This window comes from Cololabis saira, chromosome 12 (assembly GCF_033807715.1).
Source record: "Cololabis saira isolate AMF1-May2022 chromosome 12, fColSai1.1, whole genome shotgun sequence".
Classification (NCBI taxonomy): Eukaryota; Metazoa; Chordata; class Actinopteri; order Beloniformes; family Belonidae; genus Cololabis; species Cololabis saira.
The window spans coordinates 7,183,555-7,210,615 of record NC_084598.1 but is presented as its reverse complement, the minus strand read 5'-3'; the positions used below and the strand labels follow the sequence as shown (position 1 = coordinate 7,210,615).

General features: G+C 41.6%; 1 protein-coding gene across 2 annotated transcripts; it reads right to left on the bottom strand.

Annotated features, from left to right (window-relative positions):
• Positions 1 to 14,597: 14,597 nt before the first annotated feature.
• Positions 14,598 to 27,041, bottom strand: csrnp2 (cysteine-serine-rich nuclear protein 2). Of its 2 annotated transcripts, none has more exons than XM_061735338.1 (6): positions 26,648 to 27,041; positions 26,163 to 26,476; positions 24,354 to 24,526; positions 23,985 to 24,247; positions 19,420 to 19,716; positions 14,598 to 17,697 (listed from the first exon to the last, which is right to left on the bottom strand). In XM_061735338.1, exons 3-6 carry the CDS (start codon positions 24,511 to 24,513, stop codon positions 16,756 to 16,758), a joined length of 1,662 nt encoding a protein of 553 aa, XP_061591322.1. In that variant the 5' UTR covers positions 24,514 to 24,526; positions 26,163 to 26,476; positions 26,648 to 27,041; the 3' UTR covers positions 14,598 to 16,755. The 2 variants fall into 2 exon arrangements, with proteins under 2 accessions (XP_061591322.1, XP_061591323.1); XM_061735339.1 differs by having other exon boundaries at positions 26,163 to 26,238.
• Positions 27,042 to 27,061: the final 20 nt, after the last annotated feature.

Genomic DNA, 27,061 nt, shown 5'->3' with positions numbered 1-27,061 from the left:
AACATGCAGCGGGACGGCTTGCAGTCGAGGGACCCGGAAAAAAGCTGGAACCACACTGACAGACAACATATTTGTTAAATCAAACCATAGCAAATTCAGTTGTTAGGATTTAGACTGGAAGATGCATAGCTGCTGCAGTATATGACTTCACTGTAACTTAACCCAGCCAGTTAGAAGTGAAAATATTTCTGGGGACACTTTGACCGCCTGTTGGCACTATAAGAAAAGCAATGAAACTGTCATGGAGAATCATAGTCTGTGCAACGACAATGTCTCTATCTGTTTTCAGGCAGTCCCTGAAATAACTGTGGAGATATTTCAATTTGGAGCAAAGCAACGGACCAACCATGGATCTACTGCGGTTATGTTGACTGTGGCCTTCAATGCCATGTCGTTATTTTTACAACTTACCATTGCTGACATATTATATCTCCAAGGGCAGTGATAATCTTTCATTCATTTAACTGTCATTCCCTGTTATTGACAATAAATTAGCAACCACCGATTTGTGTGGATTCCTTTTCCGCAGAGGTGTCAAAAGTATTCACATTCATTACTCAGGTAGAAGTATACAAAGTAAAAGAGGTCTTTTAATATTCTCCAATAACCCTCTAGAGTATTTTATTGACTGGCATATAAAGGGTTAAGGATGAAAAATACATATTAACTTGCCAGCTGCTTTTTTAGGTAACCCTGTTCTTTTAAGGAAATATGCAGTCAGCCAATCAAATGGCAGCAGCTTTATGCATTTACAGAGGTGTCTTCAGTATTCACATTCATTACTCAGGTAGAAGTATAGATACTAGAGTTTAAAAATACTCCTGTAGAAGTTGAAGTATCAACTCAAGTTTTTTACTCAATTAAAAGTATAAAAGTACTGGTTCCAAAACTACTTAAAGTATAAAAGTAAAAGTAATGTAAGGGGGGAAAAAGCCATTAAGGACAAAAGCCATTGAAAATGAATGCATCTTAGTATAATGCAAATATATTAAAGAACCATATATGTGTACTATTGAGCATTAACATGTGTTTCAGAGAGCAGGAGATATGATGACTAGTTGCCTATAAGTATTGTAATGGTGCAAAAAGTCAAACTTCAGAGGCATGTTATCATTTATCCTAACCTTTATTGGAATGTACATCCAAGTTTAGTTGCAGGAATCTGAGGGAACGGATGTAAGAACAAAACTGGACAAGAACATCTGAAACAACCACAACCAAATTCACTCTATCCGGATGGAGCAATTTAACTGGATAGTGTTTTTTAAAGGCCGAAATGAAATAGAGTAACGAGGCTGTTTTTAAAATGTAAGGAGTAAAAAGTACAGATAATTGCGTGAAAATGTAAGAAGTAAAAGTAAAAAGTAATCTGAAAAATAATTACTCCAGTGAACTATAGATAACCAAAATTTCTACTTAAGTAAGGTAACAAAGTATCTGTACTTCATTACTTGAACACCTCTGCTTTTCCGTGTATGTAAATGAATCCTCGCAGCTACAAGTATCGAGCAAGAGATACAGATTCTTGTTCCTGGAGATGCTTCTGATATGAAGTCACCTCTTTTACCTCCTCAGATATGACAGAAAGCACTCGGATGACGTTACTCGCTGGTTGCTGTTAAGAGACCGTGTAAGCAAACAGACATTTAAATTTCCACTTTGAAGAAAGCTGGGCACGCCGCCAGCTGCTTGGCTAATGGGATGGTTTTTATTACAGGATTTAGAGGAAGGACGAACATGTAACGTTTAAGAAAAACCACAAGGAAACATGACTAAAACTGCTCTTTCAGAGATGCTGTTGTTTGGAAACTTTGGAAGCTATGATGATGAAAATGTCCCCGGGGATGAGCAGGGCAGGACAGGACATACCATAGTTCCACAGCTGCTGGTCCACAGCTGTGTTTCTGGTTCCGTCAGGAGCCATTCAGCTTTACTATCATGTCCTTTTTTTTTTCCACAGCCTGCTGTACCACCTCACCTCCGAGGGGGATGACATCAGGGAAATCTTTTGCTGTTGCCTTCAGCGTGCTCCTGCATGTTATAACTTTTTTCTATACTGGAGTGAGATATTTATAAGCATAGATCCTCGTTAACACAAAGGTGATGAGGATGTTGTAAAAATAAATAAATGCTATGATGTCTTTTTTTACGTTTCTTCAGTTGATTTTTATAAAAACCACACACACAATTCCTTCGTTGGAGAATACGCGGTTTATTGGATATTGTAGAGCAGGGGTGTCAAACATACGGCCCGCGGGCCGGAACCGGCCCCCAAGGAGGTTCGATCAGGCCCGCGGGATAATTTAAAAGTGAAAAAATGCATAAAAGACATGGAATTCAAATTTTTAATAAGATGCAATTCATGTATTATCTGCTAGGGGGCGCACTGTTTTGATCAGAGTAGAAGACAACAGCGGTATCAATGTGCCATCTGCTTTTTTATAAATCTCATTTAATCTTAAAGTGCATTACTATATTTTTCAATACCAATTAATTGTTAAAGTTTTCTGCCTTTGCACAAATCAGTGGGATCAGTTGCAATGCATATATGTGAATGATAAAAGTAAATTGCACATTTGTCTAAGTAAATATGAGGTGTTCCATGAAATGTTTTGTAAAAGGAATGTTCATTGAATTTCAAGATTTTCCTAATGTTCTTGCGCTTTTTTACACCAAAACAAAGGAAAGACATGATATTTTGAGTGCGACTTCCATACATGCTATAATATAGCATGTATGGTAAAATTTTAATGGTCCAGCCCACTTGACATCTACCGAGGCCGGATGTGGCCCACGATGTGAAATGAGTTTAACACCCCTGTTGTAGAGAATCAATGTACTTCCATTTGGCAGGTTGCGCCACACTTGCTGAACTTGAGGTTTTTTAGGTTATTTCGTTGTTTCCTGACTCCCCGTTTAATCTCACATGATTGACAATCTCACTATCTCGGGCCAAGGCCATCTGCTGCAGGACTCCTAGTTCTCACAACTAAAGATATGTTTCAGACAGCTGCAACTGCTGCAACCATCATGCTACAGAACCAGTACACACATTTACATTTACAGCTTCCTTCCTTCCTATTCTTTTATTACAGAAAAGAGCTTTAAGGATAATTAATAGATCTGACTCTTATGAACCAACAAATAATCTCTTTATTAAATATAATACTCCATGATATAGTAGAGCAGAAAACTGTTTTATTTGCCTTTAAAGCCCAGCAGAAACTGCTTCCAAACTGCATTCAGGATTTGGTCCAAATAAAAGAAATCCACTATGACCCAAGGGGGAAACTCATGTTTGAGATGATAACAGTACTAATAACTAATATTAAAAAGAGATGTACATCATTTAAGGCTAGAGAAATATGGAATAGTTGTGACAACGACCTAAAAAGTTGCAGTTCTGTTTACAAGTTTAAGAAAATATTGTAAATAAATATAAAACACTATAACTATAAAGTATATTATCAAAAAAATTCTAGAATGTGAAACGTCAATTTTATATTTTGTCTTATTCATTTTTTGTCTCCTTATGCATCGCTTGTTTCCACTGATTAATGATTAATGCTAATGTTTCAGATTTAAGCTGATCACAAGAGAAAAAGGTTTGCCACTATAAGCTACGGCTTCAGCCTACACCTTTTCGGCAAATGCAATGTTTATTTTACTTTTTTCATTTTGTTTTGTAAAATAACTTGTACTTGTAGTTCATCAATTCAACCTGTGTTTTCTTTATTCTTGTGAAACCGGAGCCGTGTGAAACGTTCCAGGTTCTTCTGTGGTTCTGTTTGACCCACTGACGTCAGAAACAGGTCTGATTAAAGACTTTTGAAACTGCTGCTGAACTTATACGCTATATCCATCAGGATAACTGCTCAGAATATTGCATGTAGCTGCACGTTTCTACATATGAACTCTGAGATGAAACTCTTCTGTCACTACAGTATTAAAGGCAGTTATTATCTCAACACTGACTTTAAGAAAACACTGATTCCAACAGTGTGAAGGAGGAGTGATTCTGTGATAAAAGGTATATTTATTCAGATGCATCAACCGGTTTGTTGCACAAAACTCTGTCCTGACTGATTGTGTGAGTCTCTTTGCCTCAAAAGGTCAAAGGATCTGTGCGTCAGTGCATGTTTCTATCGGTGTAGATGACCTGATAGCAAACCACCACAAACAACCACTTCTCTTCTGGTTTACAATCAACGCCCTCTCTGTGATGCCAGGAAGTTTTTAATGTGAAAATCCTAGATATCCGGTGCTGTGCATTCTCATTCTAATCTCTTAATCAGTATAAGCGTTTCCATGGTAACAAGGTGGATCCTGCTGCCTGGTCAATATAGTATCACAAACCCCAAATTCTCTGTTTCTGCAAAGTTAAAGAACACATATCATGTCTTTTTATAAAATATTTACAGTTTCCCATGGTCTTCAGTAAATGTTTGTTACATCATTTGGTCCAAACTCTACAGGGATCCACTTCAAAAGCTCCCTCCTCAACCATGTCTTTACTGCTCTGTTCATAGAAGCCGGGTTTTGAGGGTAGGAGTCAAAAACCTGACTCTGCTTCACCCCATTATTCTGCAAGATGAACTTCTTTGAAATTGTACTTAAAACAAAATGCCATCCGCTTTGAAGGCACAGCAAATTAAATGTGATGGGAAGTTGGGGAAGGCTGGATAATTCTACTCTGATCTGAGCGTGTGATAATAAAATACCCTGCACATGTCATTGGCTCACTCAGTGAGAAATGTTTCTATCTACACTGCCCCAAACTAAGTGACACCGTTGTGTTATATCTTAGATTTTAAGCTGGTACTTGTCAGGGTTTTACTCTTCCCCCCCAGTCTTTCAGTTTCTGTCTTGCCCCGCCTGTGTCCCATCTGCCCTGATTGTCTGCACCTGTGTCTCGTCATGTCTCGTTATCCCCTGAGTATATCTGGTCTTGTCATTCCCTTGCTCCCTGTCGGACCGTACTGTTTTTACCTCCATGTTTTCCTCGTTGTTCTTGTTTTGCATCCTGCCCTGCAGCGCTTTTAGTTTGGTTTTTTTGTTAAATAAACCCTTTTTTCGTTGAACTTCTGCCTCCTGCTCTCCTGCGTTTTGGTCCACACCTTACCCCAGACGTGACAATACTGACATCAAACTGGACAATAAGCTTTGGCTGTGTTGGGAGGGGTAGGTGTGAAAACCAAACCAGACTACTGGTGAATACAAGCAGGTGAGTTAACTGGAAAGAAAGAGAAATGCAGGTAAAATTAATTTTGTTTCCATTTTCATTTCATGCCTTATTTTCTGTGTGCGGCTTCATCTTTTTTAGTTAATAGGATTCTTTCATCCTAGATTTTTTGTTTATCTGTAACTCAAAACCTCAAAAATTAAAACTGAGACTAACATGAAACCAAAACTAACCAGTTTATCAAAACTAAAACTACAGATGTGCTTGTTAAACTAACTAAAACTAAAATGAAATAATCAAACAAACTAAATAAAAACTGTACTATCTATTTATAACTCTGGTTGAATCTAAAAAAAAAAGTTTGAGGACAGTAAAAAAAAAAAAGAAAAAGAATCAACTACCAAATTGCTGTAAATCTTAAATCGAGAGTTGTGTGTCATAACCACCATGTAAATCATGCCTCTGGGAATGAGAAGATTTATTTATTACTTTTTGTGATCCATGGAAAGAGAGTTTGAACAGCTACAGATTTGTGCTGATGTTCACTACCTCCATTGTTTCCATTTTCCAGCTCCCAGGAGGTTCATTTGGATCCTATCTCCCGAGCACAGAAAGGGAACTTTCCTCGTCAGCATGTGAATAGTAGGGCAGACTTTTAGTGAAAATACCACGAGGGAGTTTTATGAATAGTGCTTTTTAACAGGGACTGGTTTTGGTCAACGTCTAGTGATGCCGTCATGCTGGCGTCACAGGGAGAGAGCGAGTGAGCATTCTTTCCAGGCGCTGGGGCCGCACTTTCAGACTGGGAGGCTGGAGCGAGGTGCTGTGGCAAGTTTCCGTTTTATATACATCAGCCTGATTGGCCGGCCGCTCTCTGAAGCTCTGTCCAGTCATGATAATAAAATAAAAACCCAGATTAAGCAAATCAACATGCCTCGAGATAACTGATAGTGATGTTTTTGAAGGTTATCTCAGCATCTTTCCACAGGTTTTTGATTGGCTCCATGAGCAGCCCTGGAGCTTTGAGTCTAAGCTGATAACTTCTGGTCGTTGGAGATATAAAACAATGCCCAGTCAGAGGCCGGAAAGGTGAAAGATCAGAGGGTTTACTGATAGCTTTGGAGCTGTGCCACAATTGTTTCAGCGGTTCCAGAGCTAAATTGCCTCTCTGTGTGTTTGTGTTTGGCCCATTCGCATTCCTAAACTTGGCACAAACACAAACACAAACACATGGTGACTGGCAGAGAAAAGTCAGGTTTTTTTAATTTTTAGAGAGAGAGTTTGAATAAAGGGATACACATGGAGAATTCAGCTGTAGATCAGCAGATACTTTAAAATACAAATGGTCAAATGGAAACAGTTGCCTTTTGAAATTTAAGGGCAGCTGTGACTACTATTAATACTAATACTATTACTACTATTACTACTGCTACTACTATTACTACTACTACTGCTACTATTACTACTAATACTATTACTACTACTACTACTACTACTATTACTACTAATACTATTACTACTATTACTACTACTATTACTACTGCTACTATTACTACTATTACTGCTACTACTACTACTACTACTACTACTGCTACTACTACTATTACTACTACTACTACTACTACTACTACTACTACTACTGCTACTATTACTACTACTACTATTACCGCTACTATTACTACTATTACTACTGCTACTATTACTACTATTACCGCTACTACTACTACTATTACTCCTGCTACTACTACTAGTACTACTACTACTACTACTACTACTACTACTAGTACAACTACTGCTACTACTACTAGTACTACTACTACTACTACTACTACTACTAGTACAACTACTGCTACTACTACTAGTACTACTACTGCTACTAATACTATTACTAATACTATTACTACTACTACTACTGCTGCTATTATTATTACTACTACTACAACTACTACTACTACTACTATTACCGCTGCTATTGCTACTACTACTAGTACTACTATGACCACTACTACTACTACTACTACTACTACTACTACTGCTAGTACTAATACTACTACTACTACTACTACTACTGCTACTAATACTACTGCTGCTATTACTACTACTACTACTACTACTACAACTACTCCTACTACTACTACTAGGCTACTACTACTGCTACTAATACTACTACTACTACTACTACTACTACCATACTACTACTACTGCTGCTACTACTACTACTACTACTGCTGCTACAATTACCGCTACTGCTAGTACTACTACTGCTACTATTACTACTATTGCTACTACTACTACTACTACTGCTGCTACTACTACTACTGCTACTAATACTACTACTACTAGGCATCCTACAAGACACTAGACATCCACGTAGGCAGGTGGAAGCAGCAACGGGATGACCGGGGATTGGGGGGGGGACACAGGCCAGAACGCAGCTCCCGAGGTTCTGGCCTCAGGAGCTACTGCTACTACTACTGCTGCTACCGATACTGCTGCTGCTGCTGCTGCTACTACTACTACTACTACTACTACTACTACTACTACTACTACTGCTACTCCTGCTACTGCTACTGCTACTACTACTATCAGTACTACTACTACTACTACTGTCATGTAGCAGAAGCTTTTATCCAAAGCAACTTACATCTCAAAGAACAACACACGCAATAAATCCCATAGAAGGTCCATCATGGATCAGTGCTGGTCAGACTGCTGAGAGTCCAGTTGGACACAGGTGCTGCCATGCTAGTGCTAGGGTTTTTTTTTTGTTTTGTTTTTGTTGTTCCCTTCCCACCCAATGCAACAGTCCCTTTATACAGCAAAACTAGCTCTTAAAAGTCAGCACCATAATATTATATGGGTATAAGGGATGCAGGCTTCTCAGGGTCATGCTAAGAGCTGGACAAATCTTTTAACTCATTCTGATGAGCAGAGAAGTTTACTAGATGCAGAAGTGCTCCTTAAAGAGTCTTTACCTTGCTCCTAAAAGTGGGTAACTGAGCAGCAGGAAGGCCGACCAACAAGGAATTACGGTAGTCAATGCGTGACATGACCAGAGCCTGAACCAAGAGCTGTGTTCGTGTGTTCTGTCAGGTAAGGTCTGATTTTCCTGATGATGTAGAGAGCGAAACGGCAAGACCGGGAAACGGAGGCAACATAGTCCTTAAAGGTCAGCTGGCTGTCTAACATGACACCAAGATTCCCAGCAGAAGATGTGGAAACAAGTGTGGTGCAAGCTGCATGCTTATCTGAGGAGGTAAGGAATGACTGGCTGGACAGACAATAACCACAGTCTTGGACAGATTTAGCTGAAGGTGACGGTCCTTCATCCAAGCAGAGATATCAGAAAGACAGGCCGATATTCGCATTGAGACGGCCGTCTCGCCAAGTTGGAAGGAAAGGAAGAGCTGGGTGTCATCGGCATAGCAGTGGTAGGAGAACCTATGGGAGCTGATGATTTCACCTGGTGAAGTGGTGTATAGTGAAAAAAGAAGAGGGCCAAGCACAGATTCCTGTGGCACCCCTGTTGCCAGCTCATGTGATCTGGACACTCGTCCTTGCCATGATACTCTGAAGGATCTTCCTGCGAGATAAGACATGAACCACAGGAGGACAGATCCTGAAATGCCAAGTGTTGACAGTGATGAGAGGAGGATGTGGTGGTTGACCTGGTCAAAGGCAGCAGACAAGTCAAGCAGTATGAGGACTGAAGATAGACCAGCAGATCTGGCAACCCTTAGTGACTCAGCAGTGTGAGGACTGAGGATAGACCAGCAGATCTGGCAACCCGTAGTGACTCATAACTGACAGAAGAGCATTTTCAGTCGAGTGGCCTAAAGTCAGACTGATGTGGATAATACAGGCGGTTGTCGTGAAGGAACTGTGAGACCTGACTGAAGACTGAAGAGGATTTTAGACATGAACGGGAGCAGTAAGACCGGCCGGTAGTTTCAACCTGGCCAGGGTTGAATGTGGGTTTTTCAGCAGTGGGGTGACCCGGGTTTGTCTGCAGGCAGAGGGAAAGACATCAGATTTAAGAACAACTGGGCTGCCACTCTTAAAGTGGCAAAACGACCTAATTCTCAACAAGAAATTTAGAGTACATTTTTGACCATGTCTGTCCTTCAATTCGCATATTAAAGAAGTTTCTGCGACCGCCTTTCTTCACTTTCCCAACATGGCTAAAATGAGGAACATCCAGTTTCAAGTTGACTCAGAAAAACGTATCCATGTGTTTGTTACTTCAAAACTGGGCTAGTGTGATTCTTTATTATTGGGTTATCATAAAAGTTCTCTAACAAAAACCTCCAGCTTATCCAAAGTGCTGCAGCTAAGGTTCTGCCCAGAACCAGCAGGAGGGATCATATTTCCCCAGTTATAGCTTCTTTTCATTGGCTGCCTGTAAAATCCAGAATCGAATTTAAAATTATTCTCCTCACATGTGAAGCTCTTTATAACCAGCTCTATCTTGTCTCAAAGAGCTAGTTCCATATTTTCCAAGCAGAGCTCCTGGCTCTCAGACAGCAGGTTTACTAGAGTTTCTAAAGGTAGGACGGGAGGTAGAGCCCTCAGTCATCAGGCCCCTCTCCTCTGGAGCCAGCCGCCAGAAACAAACACCCTCTTTACCTCTAAGATTAAGCCTAAAACTTTCTTTTTTAGCTCTCGAAGCTCTAGATTTACCGGTCAATCTACGCACCTACCCTCACCTATGGTCATGAACTTTGGGTAGTGACCGAAAGGACAAGATCGCGGATACAAGCGGCCGAGATGAGTTTCCTCCGCAGGGTGGCTGGACGCTCCCTTAGAGATAGGGTGAGGAGTTTGGTCACCCGGGAGGAGCTCGGAGTCGAGCCGCTGCTCCTTCACATTGAGAGGAGTCAGCTGAGGTGGCTTGGGCATCTTTATCGGATGCCTCCTGGACGCCTCCCTAGGGAGGAGTTCCAGGCATGTCCCTCCGGGCATATCCCACCGGGGGCAGACCCAGGACACACTGGAGAGACTATGTCTCTCGGCTGGCCTGGGAACGCCTCGGACTCCCCTCGGAAGAGCTGGAGGAAGTGTCTGGGGTGAGGGAAGTCTGGGCATCCCTGCTGAGGCTGCTGCCCCCGCGACCCGGGAACGGATAAAGCGGGAGAAGATGACTGAGTGAGTGAGTGACTTTTTTTTGTTGATAAAGTCTCTGCTGAGGTGACCTGAATTGGCCTTTAGTGATGCTGCTATGTGGCTGGACTGCTGGGAGACCTCCAGGGATGCTCCTCTCCTCACTCTACTCTCTTTTACTCCAACCTGTCATTAACCTGCATTCCTTCGTCCCGACAGGTGCCCTTGATTTCCCCCAACCGGTAGATGCAGATGGCTGCCCTTCCTGAGCCTGGTTCTGTCAGAGGTTTCTCTCCGTTAAAAGGGAGTTTGTCTTGTCTTCTTGTCTTCTCAGGACGGGGCCCTGTATCAAAGAGACCTTTTGATGCAGTCTGCTGCTTTCCTGAGCCAAGAATAATTATCTTTGATATTTTATTAACTTTATTTAAATTGGACTAATTTGGAACAAGCTGAACTTTATTGTGGAAGTGCCCTGAGATTGCATTTGTGATGATTTGATGCTATATAGACCTAAATAAAGCTGAATTGAACTGAATTGAGTTTTCTGGATGAGAGCCAACACATCAAAAACCAGAGTGACGCTGAATCCCAAAGTATAAATATTATACCTGCGTACTTCACAGTTGTCATACAGATGGTGGATAACACAAAGACGTGTCACATTCAAACAACTTATATTTACTTAAAATGGAAAAGAGACAATATTTTGGTTTTTACAATAAGTTGTCACATGGAAAGCATGCATAGCGTGTGATCTTGTGCAGGACCTTACTGAAAAATGTTTTCCAAGTTAACAACACAAAACAGTACTTGTTCCTGGATGCATTTGTGAAATCACTGAGGTTAAACTGCAGCGTTAACATGCCGTTCACATCTGCACAACCTGGAAGTGCAGGGAATGAAAACACGCAGTTATTATTTTATGCTGCCATCTAGTGGTGAAAGATAATAGTGCAAAATAAACGTCACATCTTGACCTTCAGTTTCAAGATGAGGACAAAAGTTCTTCTTCTTCTCTGTTTTTTGGTGTTACAACACATATTAGCATGGTTTTTACATATTCTTTCATTGATTTTATACAGTGATAGTGACTGAACAACCACATGACCTGTCTGTAAAAGCACCATTTCATTAACGCCCGTAAACCCAGACAAGTCCCTCAGACTTAGCAGAGGGATTATCAATAAAAAGGAGGTTCTCTGAAAATTAAGGCAGTGTGATGAATAGAAAACCGGCAATGAATGACATCCAATGGCATCTAGAGATCACAAAAGAAGGCTGATGAAAGTTGGGAGTGCAGTGTTGGGGGCGGCCATGGGCAACGCTCAGTACTCGAGTTGTACAAAAAAATCAGGGGGGATGGTGGATTTTATCATATGGGGACAGATAATTTGTGCTGATTACAAATAATATAATATATTACAAATAATAGCAGTGACCAAAACACCTGCAGAAATACTGCAGGAATGACATAGCAGCAGTTAAATGCAGCCTTCTGTAAGCTTTAAATATCCACTGGGCTTACATCAAATACATCAAAACACAACAATAAAAAACACTTTTCTGAACTTATCAATATGACTCTGTCCTTCACAGGATAAGTAAAATGGATCACTGCAAAAACTCAAAATCTTAACAAGAATATTTGTCTTATTTCTAGTTAAAATGTCTCATTTTAGTAAAAAAATCTCATGACACTTAAAACAAGACTCATCACTGGAAAAAAAAAAAACAATTTTCACCTGTTTCAAGTAGATTTTCACTTAAAATAAGTAGAAAAATCTGCCAGTGGAACAAGATTTTATTGCTTGTAATGAGAAGATAAATCTTGTCCCATTGGCAGATTTTTCCTATTTATTTCAAGTGAAAATTTACTTGAAACAGGTGAAAATTGTCAAATAAGTTATTTTTCTGGTGTTATTTTTCTGGTGATGACTCTAAATGTTGAAATAGCAGTAAAACCACATTCATTGATGAAATGACATAAGGGATGGAAAGGGGGGATGGCAGTTTTACAGGGGGGATGATTTGGACCGTTTTTATTTCAGGGGGGATGCCATCCCCCCTCATCCCCCCTCATCCCCCCTCAACTCCAGTACTGGCTACGCTGGTTGAGTGGTCGTCCTCTAACCTGGAGGTGAGTGTATCCAGCATATCCAGGTATCAAAGAGTCTCTGGTCAAGACATTTAAAAAGACGCTGCATACATAATGTACAGTTCCACAGCTAGTGAACAATATTCATGCAGGCCATTTCCATTCTCCGGCCAGATGAGACCAATGTGACTCAGGGTTTGTTTGGTTAATTAGAACTAATGCACAGTAGGAGCAGTCGCAGAGTGAAGCGTGGTGGTGGGTGGGCGATGTTAATGGCACTGCTGGACTGCAAAAGGTACTGAGTGCATGACATTTATAAATGGCACCATAAATGCATGTGACTGTAGAAAATACTGGCCAACACCACGACTCCCCGTTTGCAGAAACGGCATTGATATATTCAGAAATGGTGATGAACAAATGTACGCCGCCAGAACCAAACAATGACTTAATATTGACTGATTTGAATGTAACATCTTTGTATAACCCTACCATTGTTGGAGGATGATGCCCGGGCCAGGGGTGTATTCACTCCTCTTCAATAATGGAAACTCAAGCCTGTTGTTGTATCTGGTCACAAGACATATTTCCTCTCGGAGGCGTTTGCATTTTGGTTTTAAATGTTAAGATCATGTGTTATGGTCTCCTGAATACATTCGACATACACCACTGTATTAAATCCACCTTGCTAGTGCCAGATGAGACCGTAGTTCATTGTGGCACGGTGCTGGAAACATTCCTCGGAAATCTTTGTTCATATTGACACCTTAACTTCAAACAGTTGCTCCAGATTTGTTGGCAGATGTTCTGTTGGCCGGAGATCTGGTGACTGTGGAGGCTCAAGAAACCGCTTACAGATGGTTTGAGCTGTTCATCCTGCTGGATGTAGCCATCATGAGGGGGAATATGAACAGAAACAACTCTCAGGTAAGCAGTGGCGTTTAAACGATTCTCAAAGGTCCTAAAGTGCGTCAAGAAAAACACTTAAGGTCCTTTGACGCACAACCCTTGAATTGGTTGTGCAACAAACTCCCAGTAGATGTAAAGTGATCAACAACCATCATGTTGAAGGTCACTCAAATGATGTCCCTTCATCATTCCCATGCCCAACTAAAACTTAAGGAGGTCTTCTTTATCATCTCTACGTGTATAAATGCACAGAGGTGTCAAGTAACGAAGTACAAATACTTTGTTACCTTACTTAAGTAGAAATTTTGGTTATCTATACTTCACTGGAGTCATTATAATTCAGACGACTTTTTACTTTTACTCCTTACATTTTCACGCAATTATCTGTACTTTTTACTCCTTACATTTTAAAAACAGCCTCGTTACTCTATTTCATTTCGGCCTTTAAAAAAAAACTATCCAGTTAAATTACTCCATCCAGATAGAGTGAATTTGGTTGTGGTTGTTTCAGATGTTCTTGTCCAGTTTTGTTCTTACATCCGTTCCCTCAGATTCCTGCAACTAAACTTGGATGTACATTCCAATAAAGGTTAGGATAAATGATAACATGCCTCTGAAGTTTGACTTTTTGCACCATTACAATACTTATAGGCAACTAGTCATCATATCTCCTGCTCTCTGAAACACATGTTAATGCTCAATAGTACACATATGGTTCTTTAATATATTTACATTATACTAAGAGGCATTCATTTTCAATGGCTTTTGTCCTTAATGGCTTTTCCCCCCTTACATTACTTTTAATTTTATACTTTAAGTAGTTTTGGAACCAGTACTTTTATACTTTTAATTGAGTAAAACACTTGAGTTGATACTTCAACTTCTACAGGAGTATTTTTAAACTCTAGTATCTATACTTCTACCTGAGTAATGAATGTGAATACTTTTGACACCTCTGTAAATGCATAAAGCTGCTGCCATTTGATTGGCTGATTGCATATTTCCTTAAAAGAACAGGGTTACCTAAAAAAGCAGCTGGCAAGTTAATATGTATTTTTCATCCTTAACCCTTTATATGCCAGTCAATAAAATACTAGAGGGTTATTGGAGAATATTAAAAGACCTCTTTTACTTTGTATATTTTTTTTTCATGTGGTTTCATGTGGTTATTTGTCATGTAAAGTGTTAATTGCATCCATCAACCAGTGGTGGTAAAAGTCATGAATGACAACTTGATTGTGTGCTCTTTAAATGAAGGATTGTTAAAAACAAACACACACAAACAAACTTTTTTTTTTTTTTTTTTGCAATGAGTACTTTATTTTTTTTAAATTTTAGTATAAAAACCTTTTTGGCCACTTGAGGCAACAGTTAGCATGAGAGTGGTTCTCACAGCTTTTAAATGAAGTCGAAACTGGTCAGTCTTCTCAACAATCGTACACGCCTTTCACACAGAGAAACACACGATCACAGAGAGTACTAGAGTTAATGTGGTGCAGTGGTCCCAAACCTAAATCTATTAGTAGAAAGCCAAGAACAGAAGCTCAACAACAGGCAGCTTGTAATCATCATCACTTCAAAGGTGGTACTATATCAGGGCAAGTCACGCAAAACACAAAGAGCCGTAATAAATCTGCTGCCTCGACAATAACTACTGGAGACTGCTTTTTTAAAATGTGACGGATGAAAGCATCATTTAAATAGATTTGAAACCCCCGCTTTGCTGTAACTCTTAAGCAGGATTATATTAAGACAATAAAAAAAGGCAAAGAAATATATCAGACAACTCATACACAGCAGCACATCCCGTGTTAGGCGAGCTGTTGGTAAACGCAACAGCAGAGAGTTTTAGGCAACAAAACAAAGGACTGATTTTGTGTAGGAAGTGTCGGCTCACTTATGGAGATCAGTATTATTCACACGTAGCTTTTAAAAGACATTTAGAGACCAGAAATAGTATACGATTGTGTTTACATAGTCAATCACAACACACCTCATTCCACAATCTGCACATTTAATATTTGGAGTGTGGTTGCTATTGCGTTTTCACTCTCTCTCTCACACACTCTCTAGTACTTTTACTTCTGAGATCAGCTGAGATACATCTCTACGAAATGATGTCTCACAATGGGAGGGAAATAAACCTGTAAATTTTAAATCAACAGCACCTTCCAGGTTTAAAAATGACTCCTCAGTAACATTCCCCCCACGCACCCCGTCTAATACAGTACAAATGCATGTGCATGCACACCTTTCTCTCCAATGCAGACGAACAAATGTAAAATAAGTACACACACACACATAAAAGCCCACCTTACACGCACACACACACACATACACAGAAAATAAGACAAACAAAATCAGGTTGCTGTAAATCTGATCCATAAATTCCCAACATCTCATTATTTTGTCTGGAGTTAATATTGCCAACAAAACATGTTGCACTATTCTTTTAAATATTTTAATGCTATATGTTTGTTTTTTTTTTCATATGAAAATTGGGTTGCTTCAGAATGGGTTCTTCCTCACACCAAGCAACATGAGCGGTATGAACTATTATTTAATTTCATACCAGAAGCACAGACTGCAAAGACTGAAATGTTTAAACCAACAGCATCTAATTCACAAAAAGACACATTAGTCAAAGAAAATAATGTCATCAGCATGGCAACTCTAAGCAAACTTTGATATTATTTTTTTCTTCTTTGAGAAAAGGACTGCGCTTATAGTAGCAGTCGGAGGTGAGCGAGAGCAACAGCTAAGGCCGGTGCTAATTTTCTGCTCGGTGTTAGTTTTGCTTTCACGTCTCAGTGCAGCGGAGCCACGACGCCTGCTGCCCTCAGTTCACAATGTGCATACAGGTCAGAAAAGCAGCTCTCTTGCACACTGCAAATGCATATACAGTACACAAAAACAAGTATTTCCAGGATTATTAGGTCTATATTTAGCAGAGGATATTATCAGAGGCCTTGATTTTGGCTTGACAACAGCACGTGTTTGCTGTAATAGAAAATAAGCCAGCAAGTATCTAAATACACCAGCATCTTGCGTTCTGCAAAACTATGTGTGTTTAGTGTTAATACCTTGATACATCACCAAACAAAAGGCTTATGTTAGCATATGCACATTGAGTTTGCCGCGTTGGAAATTAACAATGCACTACTTGCCGCCCTCCAAACCGACTCCAACATACAAGTGTTGTTATGTTTTTCCAATAAGGCCGCAGTCGTCACTCGTAACGCAATTACTTAAATCTTTCCTCGCTGCATTCATATTACTTCTGCATGTGCTTTCAGCATCTCTTCTCTCTCGTGTTTTGTAATACTCAAGCTCAATCTGCACATCATTTAAAGACAGTCATTAGGAGATTGCAACCTGTATTCATTCTTGATGAAAGTAGTATGTGAAATATGTAATTTTTTCATCTTAGATGAAGCTATTGTGCAAAATATCTGCAGAGACACTAAAGTTAAACTTCTGGAGGCAGTGGATCTTTCTCCAAGCAGGACTTCTCTTGGTTCTTATCTTCTGGGATGCTGGCGGACCTCTCCTGCACGACTGCTGCACATTCCTGCTGCTGCTGCAGAATCCCACTGGTCAAACACTCGCCCGCACTGGGGTTGCCTTCATGCTTATCATTCTTCACCTCCTCTGCTTCTTCCTTTTTTCTCTCTATAATTTTAGTTTCCCCCGCGTCGCGTTGTTTGACCGAGTGCTCCTCTGGCTCGTCTTCCTCCGCCCTGGGTAGCGCCTCGAAGGCCCCGGGCTCGATGGGGCTAAGCTGATAGTAGAGCAGAGACGTGGAGTCTTTGAGGAGCTCGGAGGGGCTCTCCTCCTGGTTGTCAGAGATGCACAAGACCGTGGCCCCCGTGGGGAAGGGCCCCTGAAGGAGGACCTGATCCACAACCGGCACGTCTGCCTGCTCAGTCAACCCCCCTCTCAAGGCACTGGGTAGGAGGCAGAGAGGCTGCTGGGTGAGACCGGCAGCGCTCAGCTCCTGCTGCACCGCCTCCCCTTCTGCCTCCTCCCGCTCCCTTCTCTCCTGTTCTACTGCACTCTGCAGGTGCAGCACCGCCGTCTCGTTCTCCCTCTCCAGTATGTCCTGCTCTGCCAGGAAGTCCTGCACCTCCTCCACCGTCTGCACCTCGCTCTCCTCCAGCTCGGAGTCCAGGCCGGTGCCCGAGGAGAGGGTGGGGGACGTGGGGCAGGTGGAGGAGGGGGAGGACAGCGGCTCAGACTCAGCGTACGGGTCCCCAGTGCCCTGTATGAGCATCCTCCTCTTCTCCAGGTCCAGCTTCATGATGGTGTGGAGGTAGTGAGTCCTGACGCGCAGGGGGTTGAACTCGATACGGCCCGCTCCGTTCCCGCAGCCGTCCCTCGAGCAGCCACAGGGGAACGACATCCGATCCACCTGGAGAATAAACCTCTGGTTATTTGGGTTTCACTTTCATGTATTTAAAAAATAAAAACTGCTTAGAAACAACGGAATCGTGGAAACAGAGGAAACTGCACAGATACTGGTCAAAGAGAGACCTGTAGAACAACCAAGAGATGACCAGGATAAACACTGGTCAGTAACTGATATGCATGATATTCTTTATATCCATTATAACTCACTCTGTTTTGTACTAATATATATATATATATATATATATATATATATATATATATATATATATATATATATATATATATACACACAGGACTGTCAGAGATGTTGAATATTGCGATTTTCTGTAATGCAATTACAAAAACAAAAATGTCATACATTCTGGATTAATTACAAATCAACTGAAATATTGCAAGCCTTTTATTATTTTAATATTGCTGATCATGGCTTACAGCTTAAGAAAACTCAAATATCCTATTTCAAAAAATTTGAATATTCTGGGAATCTTAATCTTAAACTGTAAGCCATAATCAGCAATATTAAAATAATAAAAGGCTTGCAATATTTCAGTTGATTGGTAATGAATCCAGAATGTATGACATTTTTTTTTATTTATTTATTTTTTTTATTGCATTACAGAAAATAAAGAACTTTTTCACAATATTCTAATTTTCTGAGACAGTCCTGTATATATACAGTACAGACCAAAAGTTTGGACACACTTCCCCATTGGTTTGAGTGTATGTATATATATGTATATATATATATATATATATATATATATATATATATATATATATATATATATATCCTGTTTTACAGCTCTTACAGTTTGTATATATAGTATTATGTAGTATATTGTATATATCTAAAGTCTATAAATAAACTTTAGCCTGAAAACATGATAAGTTGTATAAATGGAATATCTGATCCACCTCCTCAGACCTTTGGTGTATAAATTCTGGTTTGGCTGCAGTGACCAACGACAGACGGGTGGATTTCAGTCTATAATCCAACTCTTAAGACCTGTACATCTGCCATCAGGATAAAACAGGTCGTCCTGCCTGGAACCGGGTGCTGCACTGAAATGCTTTCAACATAATATTCAAAACAAAAAAAAGAAATATACTCTTAAGTATTTCTGCATGACTGCAAAACTAATGTCCTTTAAGTTGGTCTCACCAAGTAGATACTTCCTCAGTCCCCACACTAGAAACTATAGCACAAGCAGAGAATTTTAATACAAGGAAAAAAAATAAATGACCATTATCATGTGCCAGAGGGCTAATTAAAGTGTTAACATGGAAAACTTAAAATAACGCAGATATATTTTAATTGCATCTGTAAGGTAAAATAGTTAATGGTATGCTTTTACCTTTTAAAAAAAATAAAGATAATGTCATGTTATGTGGTATAATCACTCACTGAACTGTGGTCTAAAGTTTGAAGAAATAATAAAAAAATAAAAACCAACAGGCCTTTTTCACAGCAGACATTTTGAAGAGCACATCTGTTGCAGATGTTCTTCACAACAGATCTGCTATATTCAAGTCCTGGCTGTCTGGCAGTGAGCTAGCGTAAAGAAAAGCAGCACCCTGAAACTGAAGCAAAACGGAAGTCAAGCGTTATTGAAAAAGACTACTGGACAAATAAATGCTGGCTCAAGTGAGTTAAATAAATCAGATATATCAATCATGTATCATGTACAGCCAACAGAAGACTCGTGTTGAATACTCGTCTCACCTGGCACTTAATGCCGGCCTGGCTGCAGCCGCAGTGGCGAGGGTCACAGTACAGACGGCAGTCGCAGCCGCACTCCTCCCGCGAGAGGCGGATGGTTCGGAGCTCGGCCTTCTCCCGGGCATCGATGCGAGCGATGCCGGAGGCTCGCAGGAGGGCTCGGCGGCGCTTCGTGGGCAGCGGCTGGAGGAAGAAACAGTCGTCCACCTCCACAGCGTCCACGTCGAGGTCCTCGTCCGAAACGTCCTCCAGCGTGAGCAGGTCGGCCTGGGCACACTCCACCGTGCCGTTCCTCGTCAACTGTGGACGACAGATAGTGTAGAGACGGACGAGAAGAAAGTGACTGACTATTTCAAGCTTAAGACCGAAGGCTCATCATGAATATCCCGACAATTGATGAGCAATAGTCAACACAATTACCAAGGGTGGAATCCTGAGACTAATACACTTGGGAGTTATGTAAAAGGGCATAATTGATTTGACAATAATGTATTTTTATTCTGTGACATGGCACATCAGCGCCAGGTCCCAGGGCAAGACCATCAAGGCATTTTCTCCACAAAACATCACCATGTTAAAGTTACTATTCAATCTGCAGCCTGCTTTCCTTTTGCCTTTTGTCCCACGTGCTGCCAGTCAACAATTCACTCACAGATTAAAACATATTAACCAACATGGCTCCAAAACTGCTACCCAAGCTGAAGAAGGAGTCCTACCAGGCCACGTTGGCCTGTGAGACTCCTCACGCAGTAGATAGGTACCGGCAGGCCAAGCAAGCCTCAGCTCGCACAGTCCTGGAGGCAAAAACTTGGTTCTGAGAGGAGTTTGGTGAGGACATGGAGGAAGACTTGAAGAAATTCTGGAGGACCGTTCGGCGCCTCAGAAGGGGGAAGTAGTACTCTGCCAACACCGTTTATGGTGCGGGTGGGGAGCTGTTGACCTCGACTGGGGACATCGTTGGACGGTTGAAGGAATACTTCGAAGATCTCCTCAACCAGACTGACATGCCTTCCACTGAGGAAGCAGAGAGTGGGGACTCTGGGGCGTGCTCATCCATCACCCGGGCCGAGGTCACTGAGGTGGTTCGTAAGCTCCTCAGTGGCCGGGCACCGGGGGTGGATGAGATTCGCCCTGAGTACCTCAAGTCTCTGGATGTCGTAGGGCTGTCTTGGTTGACACGCCTCTGCAACATTGCATGGAGGAAGGGGACAGTACCGCTGGAGTGGCAAACCGGGGTGGTGGTCCCTCTGTTTAAAAAGGGGGACCGGAGAGTGTGTTCCAACTACAGGGGGATCACACTTCTCAGCGGTTTGACGCTGAGTGCGACGTGGCAGGGATGAGAATCAGCACCTCCAAATCCAAGGCCAGCGTCCGCAGTAATGCGGTCGATGTACCGGACCGTCGTGGTGAAGAGGGAGCTGAGTCGAAAGGCGAAGCTCTCGATTTACCGGTCAATCTACGCACCTACCCTCACCTATGGTCATGAACTTTGGGTAGTGATCGAAAGGACAAGATCGCGGATACAAGCGGCCGAGATGAGTTTCCCCCTCATGGTGACTGGACGCTCCCTTAGAGATAGGGTGAGGAGTTCGGTCACCCGGGAGGAGCTCGGAGTCGAGCCGCTAATCCTTCACATTTAGAGGAGTCAGTTGAGGTGGCTTGGGCATCTGTACCGGATGCCTCCTGGACGCCTCCCTAGGGAGGTGTTCCAGGCATGTCCCACCGGGAGGAGACCCCGGGGAACACCCAGGACACGCTGGAGAGACTATGTCTCTCGGTTGGCCTGGGAACGCCTGTAACGGTGTATATATGCCTTTCCTAATGAATGAAATCGTTGAGGAACCGCACGCACATGCATGAGCCTGATGTGCAGTCGAGTGTCCAGTCATGAACGTACACTCCTCTACTCTACGCTATGGTCTGGTCCTTAAAAGGCTGTAAACCCGGGTAATACGATCTCAAATGAACAACACAGGACATAATGTGTCATGATTTGTTGATCAAAAACAAATAAAATAGATTAAAATAGATTAAAAAGGGCCTAAAAGGCTAAGTAAAGCCTTAGTGCTTCCAGAGGAGTTCAAATGGGAAGTTGCACTAAGGTGCTGCTGATCAAACACGCTTTGCTAACTGATCATTCACAAGTGTGACAACGTACAAAAAAAGCAAGAGATTTACAGTTTGCTAGGCTGGAGCGTTAAAGTGTTCCTTAACATAATACCGAGAAGGAAAGACATCAGCAGCAATCAATCACAACAAGCAACAGTAGGAGAAGTAATTGCTGCTGCCCATCAACTTGGTAAAGGTTACAAAATAAAGCCATTTCCAAGGTCGGCGAGGTTACATCTGAGGAAACCACAAATATTCTTAAACAAGAGGAGGCTTACAGCCGTAAATGCACGGCGCTTCATTTGTTGAAGACAAAACACAGCATATCAGCACAAAGGCCTCGTATCAGATGTCAGCCCTGTGGTGGACAGGTTACCCCCTGTGCACCTTACGGTCATGCAGTCAACCAAGTGGACTCCTCCGTGCACCAAGTGGCCAAAACAGGCTCATGCAAAAGGACAATAGTTTCAAGCACATCAGCAAATCTCCAACATAATTACTGAAAATAAGAGTCAAGGATGTTGCAATGGCCGGTAAAGGTCCAGACTTCAGTCCTGTTGAAAGTCTTTGGTGGGACCATAAGAACGCTGTGGATGTTTCAATACTTCCATACATAGCTGCATCAGTTGCATATGTGATAGGTTTGCTTTTAACAAATGTAAAGGAAGAACACTGTATATCTATATCACACATACTATTTTATATCTACTACTTTTCTCCCGCGAGAGGACTTTTTACTTGACACTGTTTCTTTTAATATTTGCTCAGGGGTCACGTTCTGGGTCTTGCAGAGAAACAATTTGTACTGTAATAGATGCTAAATAAATAAAACTGAGTTAACTGAATAGATCATAAATGCTCATGCATACATTTTATAAATATGATTTTTGGAGTTGATGCTGTTGCACGGCGCAGCAGCTTTTTATATTTTGTTATTTTAGCCGAGTTGTTCCCAGCCTGCAGATCAGGCCCCTTCAAGCAGTCAAAATATAAATCTGAAGGGCAATGGTATGATTAATGAAGACCAAGATCAGACAAAAAAAATACTGCAACTATAAAATATGCATTTAACTTTGAGACGTCTCTCTAATCTGTCATGCTGTTTGAAACACGGACATTTTCATTCCTCACATATCAAATGAAACTGAGTCAAATCTATGAAAAGACTCTTCATTTGAACTGCTAACGAATCAAACGTATCTCAAACTACAGTGTTTACAGTTTTCTGTAAATAGTCAGAAAAAATAAATCAAAATAACCGATGATGTAAAGTCCTTCTAGAGGACACGACTGTCGATACTCATGGACTCATAATCAAATCAAATCAAACTTTATTTGTATAGCGCTTTTCATGCATAAAAATGCAACACAAAGGGCTTTACATAAAAACAATACACAAACATAAAACTTATTAATGCCAGTTTTTAAAAGTATAACATAAAATCCTAATAGTAGGTCTAAAAAGCAAGATATTAGAAACTGAGAGAATAAAACAATAGAATGTATAAAATAGACCAAACGTTTAAATATAACATTGAGATAAAACATCTTATGCAGATCTTACTATGGGGCCAGCCCTAGTCATACTAGGTATAATTCAGGATGATATGATGGAGAGAGATCTGGCGTCTCTACTGTGAATTCTGCTTTTAGTGGGCAAAAAAATTATAACAGTCAACTGGCTGAAACCACAGTCCCCCTGCATGACACACTGGAGAGAGAGGATAAGACATGTGTATATGATGCAGAAAATTACAGCAAGATTAAGGCTAAAAACTAACCAGTTCAGTGGCCGCTGGTCGCTAGTAACAGAAGCATTAACAAAGCAATGAACACCTCCTGTTAACCTTTTGTCTTTATTTTTCTCTCTCGTCTTTTATTTTTGGTTTATTATTTTTTATTTCTTTTCATGTCTTTTATTTCATTGTACACGTTTGCACCTGTTCTGTAAGTATCTGTTAATATGGATAAAGAGTTTAAATGTGTATTGATCTGTTTTTGTTCAATAAGAAATAAGTAAAAAAATAAACCCCAAACATCTTATTCAACATACAGGACTGTCTCTAAAAATTTGAAGTCCTTTATTTTCTGTAATGCAAAAATGTCATACATTCTGGATTCATTACAAATCAACTGAAATATTGCAAGCCTTTTATTAATTTAATATTGCTGATCATGGCTTACAGCTTAAGAAAACTCAAATATACTAATCTCAAAAAAATTAAAATATTCTGGGAATCTTAATCTTAAACTGTAAACCATAATCAGCTATATTAAAATAATAAAAGGCTTGCAATATTTCAGTTGATTTGTAATGAATCCAGAATGTATGACATTTTTTTTTTTTTTTTTTTTTTAAATTGCATTACAGAAAATAAAGAACTTCATCACAATATTCTAATTTTCTGAGACAGTCGTGTATAATATTTCAACATCCCTGCAGTCGTGTCTGGGCGTACCTTCATCTTGCGGGCGTTGAGCTTCTCCTGGCGCAGGTGCTGGCGCAGGGTGTGCCTGTGGCTGGTCTCCTGCTCGCGGGCGAACTCTCCCAGCGTGTAGTGCCGGATGGAGGAGTGGTGGCGGGCCATGCCCAGCGAGCTGCCCCCCTGGCTGGGCACGCTGGTGAAGCCCTGCCGCCGGGGGAAGTAGTACACCGTGACCAGGTCGAAGCGCACGCGTTTCCCCCGCGGCGACGGCTTGTGCTGCCTTAGGATGGAGGTGGCTGGTATGAGGAGAGACAGAGACGCAGGCGACACACATGAGTTACCAGACTGGTGCTAATGAAGTGTTTGGTGTGAGGCGGGCGTGCTGCTGCTGCTGCTGCTCACGGGTGAACGTGGTGCTGGAAGGGGGGTTGAGGCTGTCGCAGCTGTCTGCACTGTCGCTGCTGGAGATGTCATCGTCTGAGTCCTTGGGTGTAGAGAATGGAGAGCTGTTGTCCACCTCTTCATATCTTCGTTTGAGGCTTAGAGACGCACCTGCCTCCATGGAAACTTGGTGTCTGAGGGCAGAGAGCAACAGCACAGGTCGAGCCAACGAAAACCAAAAACCACACACACTCACGCAGACACTGACACGCACTGCAGCAGTAAAATGTGAGGAGATGTGATGACCGAAGGGCAAATAATGTTCACGGTACTGATGGAATATTGGTTTGCTACTGAAAAGACCAAATGTTCTTGCCGTTGTTATGACGACTGGGTCATTCATATCCTGTGCAAGATCTTTTCTTTGGACCACAAGCAGAAACAAAAAGGTGACATCTGTGCAGTACAGTCTCCTTTCATCTGTATTCCAGCTCCATCATTTTGCCTGTCTGCCTCCCTTCTCAGATGAAATCCTATTTTTAAAATGATCAAAGTCTAGAGACGTAACCATGGCAACTAGGCAAGCATAGTTTATGTGGACAGGCTTTAAACAAATGATCTTGGTGACATTAATACCTCTCCTTGAACATCTTACTCTGCTAAGATCAATAAAAGTGGTAGCTCAATAAAGATGAATGAAAGCTAAGTTTATATGTCTTAGATTACATTGTTTTAATGGATTATTTAGGTTCAAAGGCTCACAAAAAGACTCAAATACACTTGTATCACTGAAGCATATTGTCCATGTGCATGCATACATTCAACTTATCATAAAGTAGTAGCTTTTCCACACAGGTCTTTTATTTTAGCCGATGCAAGTGACATCCACTGTACCACAATCCTAAATGGAGCAGTTATGTAGTCGTGGTTTAAATACCTCAGACATCAGTCAGGAAACACGTAACATTTCTAAAATACTGCTTTGTCCTTGAGTTGCCCAGAGGGAGATGATGAAGCAACTGCTTCCCAGCTGAAGGTTGGTCTCTTAAGCAGTGAATGCTGGACAGAAATACAGTCACCAGTGATCTGATAACCTGCTTTTTTGGGTATTTACTCAAGAGAAAGTCTACTCATTCATTCATTCATTCATTACCAGGGTGATGCTGATGGATGCAGGGGGACTGTGATGCTGCAGTGCAACACATCAGGAAATACAAATGCTTCTTTCTTGTTGGGAGAAAGGTTGAGAGCTGATGTTAAGGTAGGATAGACTTGAATAGACTAGTTAAATCCCCTGCACAGATGCAAGTGTAGCACCGGATGTGAGCAGAAGTGCAGTGTAACAGGAGCAGCCCTGCCATTGTGAGGATGAGACCGGCTCCTCCGGGACTCTGGGAGTCCCTGCATCATTTTTTCTGTCACAAACTGAGGATGAAGTGTCAGTGTGTGTGGCTTAAATGCGCAAATGATGGCCAGACTGATCTGAGTGTGCAGGCTGGACATGATCTGTCTGACAAGCAAAGGCTCGGCCGCCCTCTTCCCTTTTTTTTTTCCTCCTTTTCTCTCCTGCACACACACACACACACACACACACACACACACACACACACACACACACACACACACACACACACACACACACACACACACACACACACACACACACACACACACACACACACACACACACACACACACACACACACACACACACACACACACACACACACACACACACACACACACACACACACACACACACACACACACACACACACACTCACACATTCACACACACACCGCCCAGATAAGCGACCCTAACCCTCTTACCTGGGGCAGAAACAGGGACCCTTCAATCCGGCAGCTCGGGGGTCTTCCTCCTTCCCAGCAAGGACTCAGCATCCACCTTTAAAACCCCCAGGAGAAGCTTAAAAACCGAGGACTAACAGCCACAGATCGAGCTGCTTCAGTGCTTTAAACTATGTCACTTGTCACTATGCAAGGGGGTTTAAATCTAGCTGTATTTTAGACTACTTCTCTGCCAAAAGAAAAGTCATTGTTCTGCACAATGAAAGATCACGAGTAAAACCAGCGCTGCTTGACACCCGGACGGGTTTTTACAGAAATGTTGCATTCCTCTCAACCTAACAGACAGGAGACAGAAAGAAACAGGGCGTCATGGGGTTTAGCTGCCGTTTTAATTCCCTTTAACAACTGTGCAGGAGCAGAAGTCACAGTCTTGTTTCCACAGCTTCAGATGGAGAGAACGGAGCGCTCCGCTGACATTTCTGCTCATTTATCCTTTTATTTCTCACCGGGGCGGGTTTTCTGGCTCGGCTGGGCTCACTTCGACGTCTTCTCGCTATTAAAAAAACGCGGCTTGGTTGTTGTTTCGTTTGGTGTCAGTTTTGTTGCGGGATAATCTTAACGAGAAGACGTTTCCTCCCCCGTTTCAGCCCCGGCCCCGTTTGTTACAATGTAACAATGGAGGAAGAAATTCTTTCCTGGAGCCGTGTATATATAGGCGTGACGTCACAAGCATGCCCTGCACCGACGCATGCTGGGAAATGGAGTTCGGCCCTCTTTTTTTACATTTCTTTGTTCAGACTGTGCAGGAGCAGATGTGTAAAATACTACAGGGGTTATTTTCAACATAAGCCTGCGTATTAGCTTCATCTGATCTACAGGGTGAAATTACCAACGAGTGATATCAGTTTTTAAGGCAACAG

Coding starts and splice junctions, on each gene's coding strand:
- csrnp2 (XM_061735338.1), bottom strand. CDS start 24,513: ATGGAGGCAGGTGCGTCTCTAAGCCTCAAACGAAGATATGAAGAGGTG. Junction 24,248..24,353: donor TTCCAGCACCACGTTCACCC/GTGAGCAGCAGC, acceptor TCCTCATACCAG/CCACCTCCATCCTAAGGCAG. Junction 19,717..23,984: donor TCAACGCCCGCAAGATGAAG/GTACGCCCAGAC, acceptor TGTCGTCCACAG/TTGACGAGGAACGGCACGGT.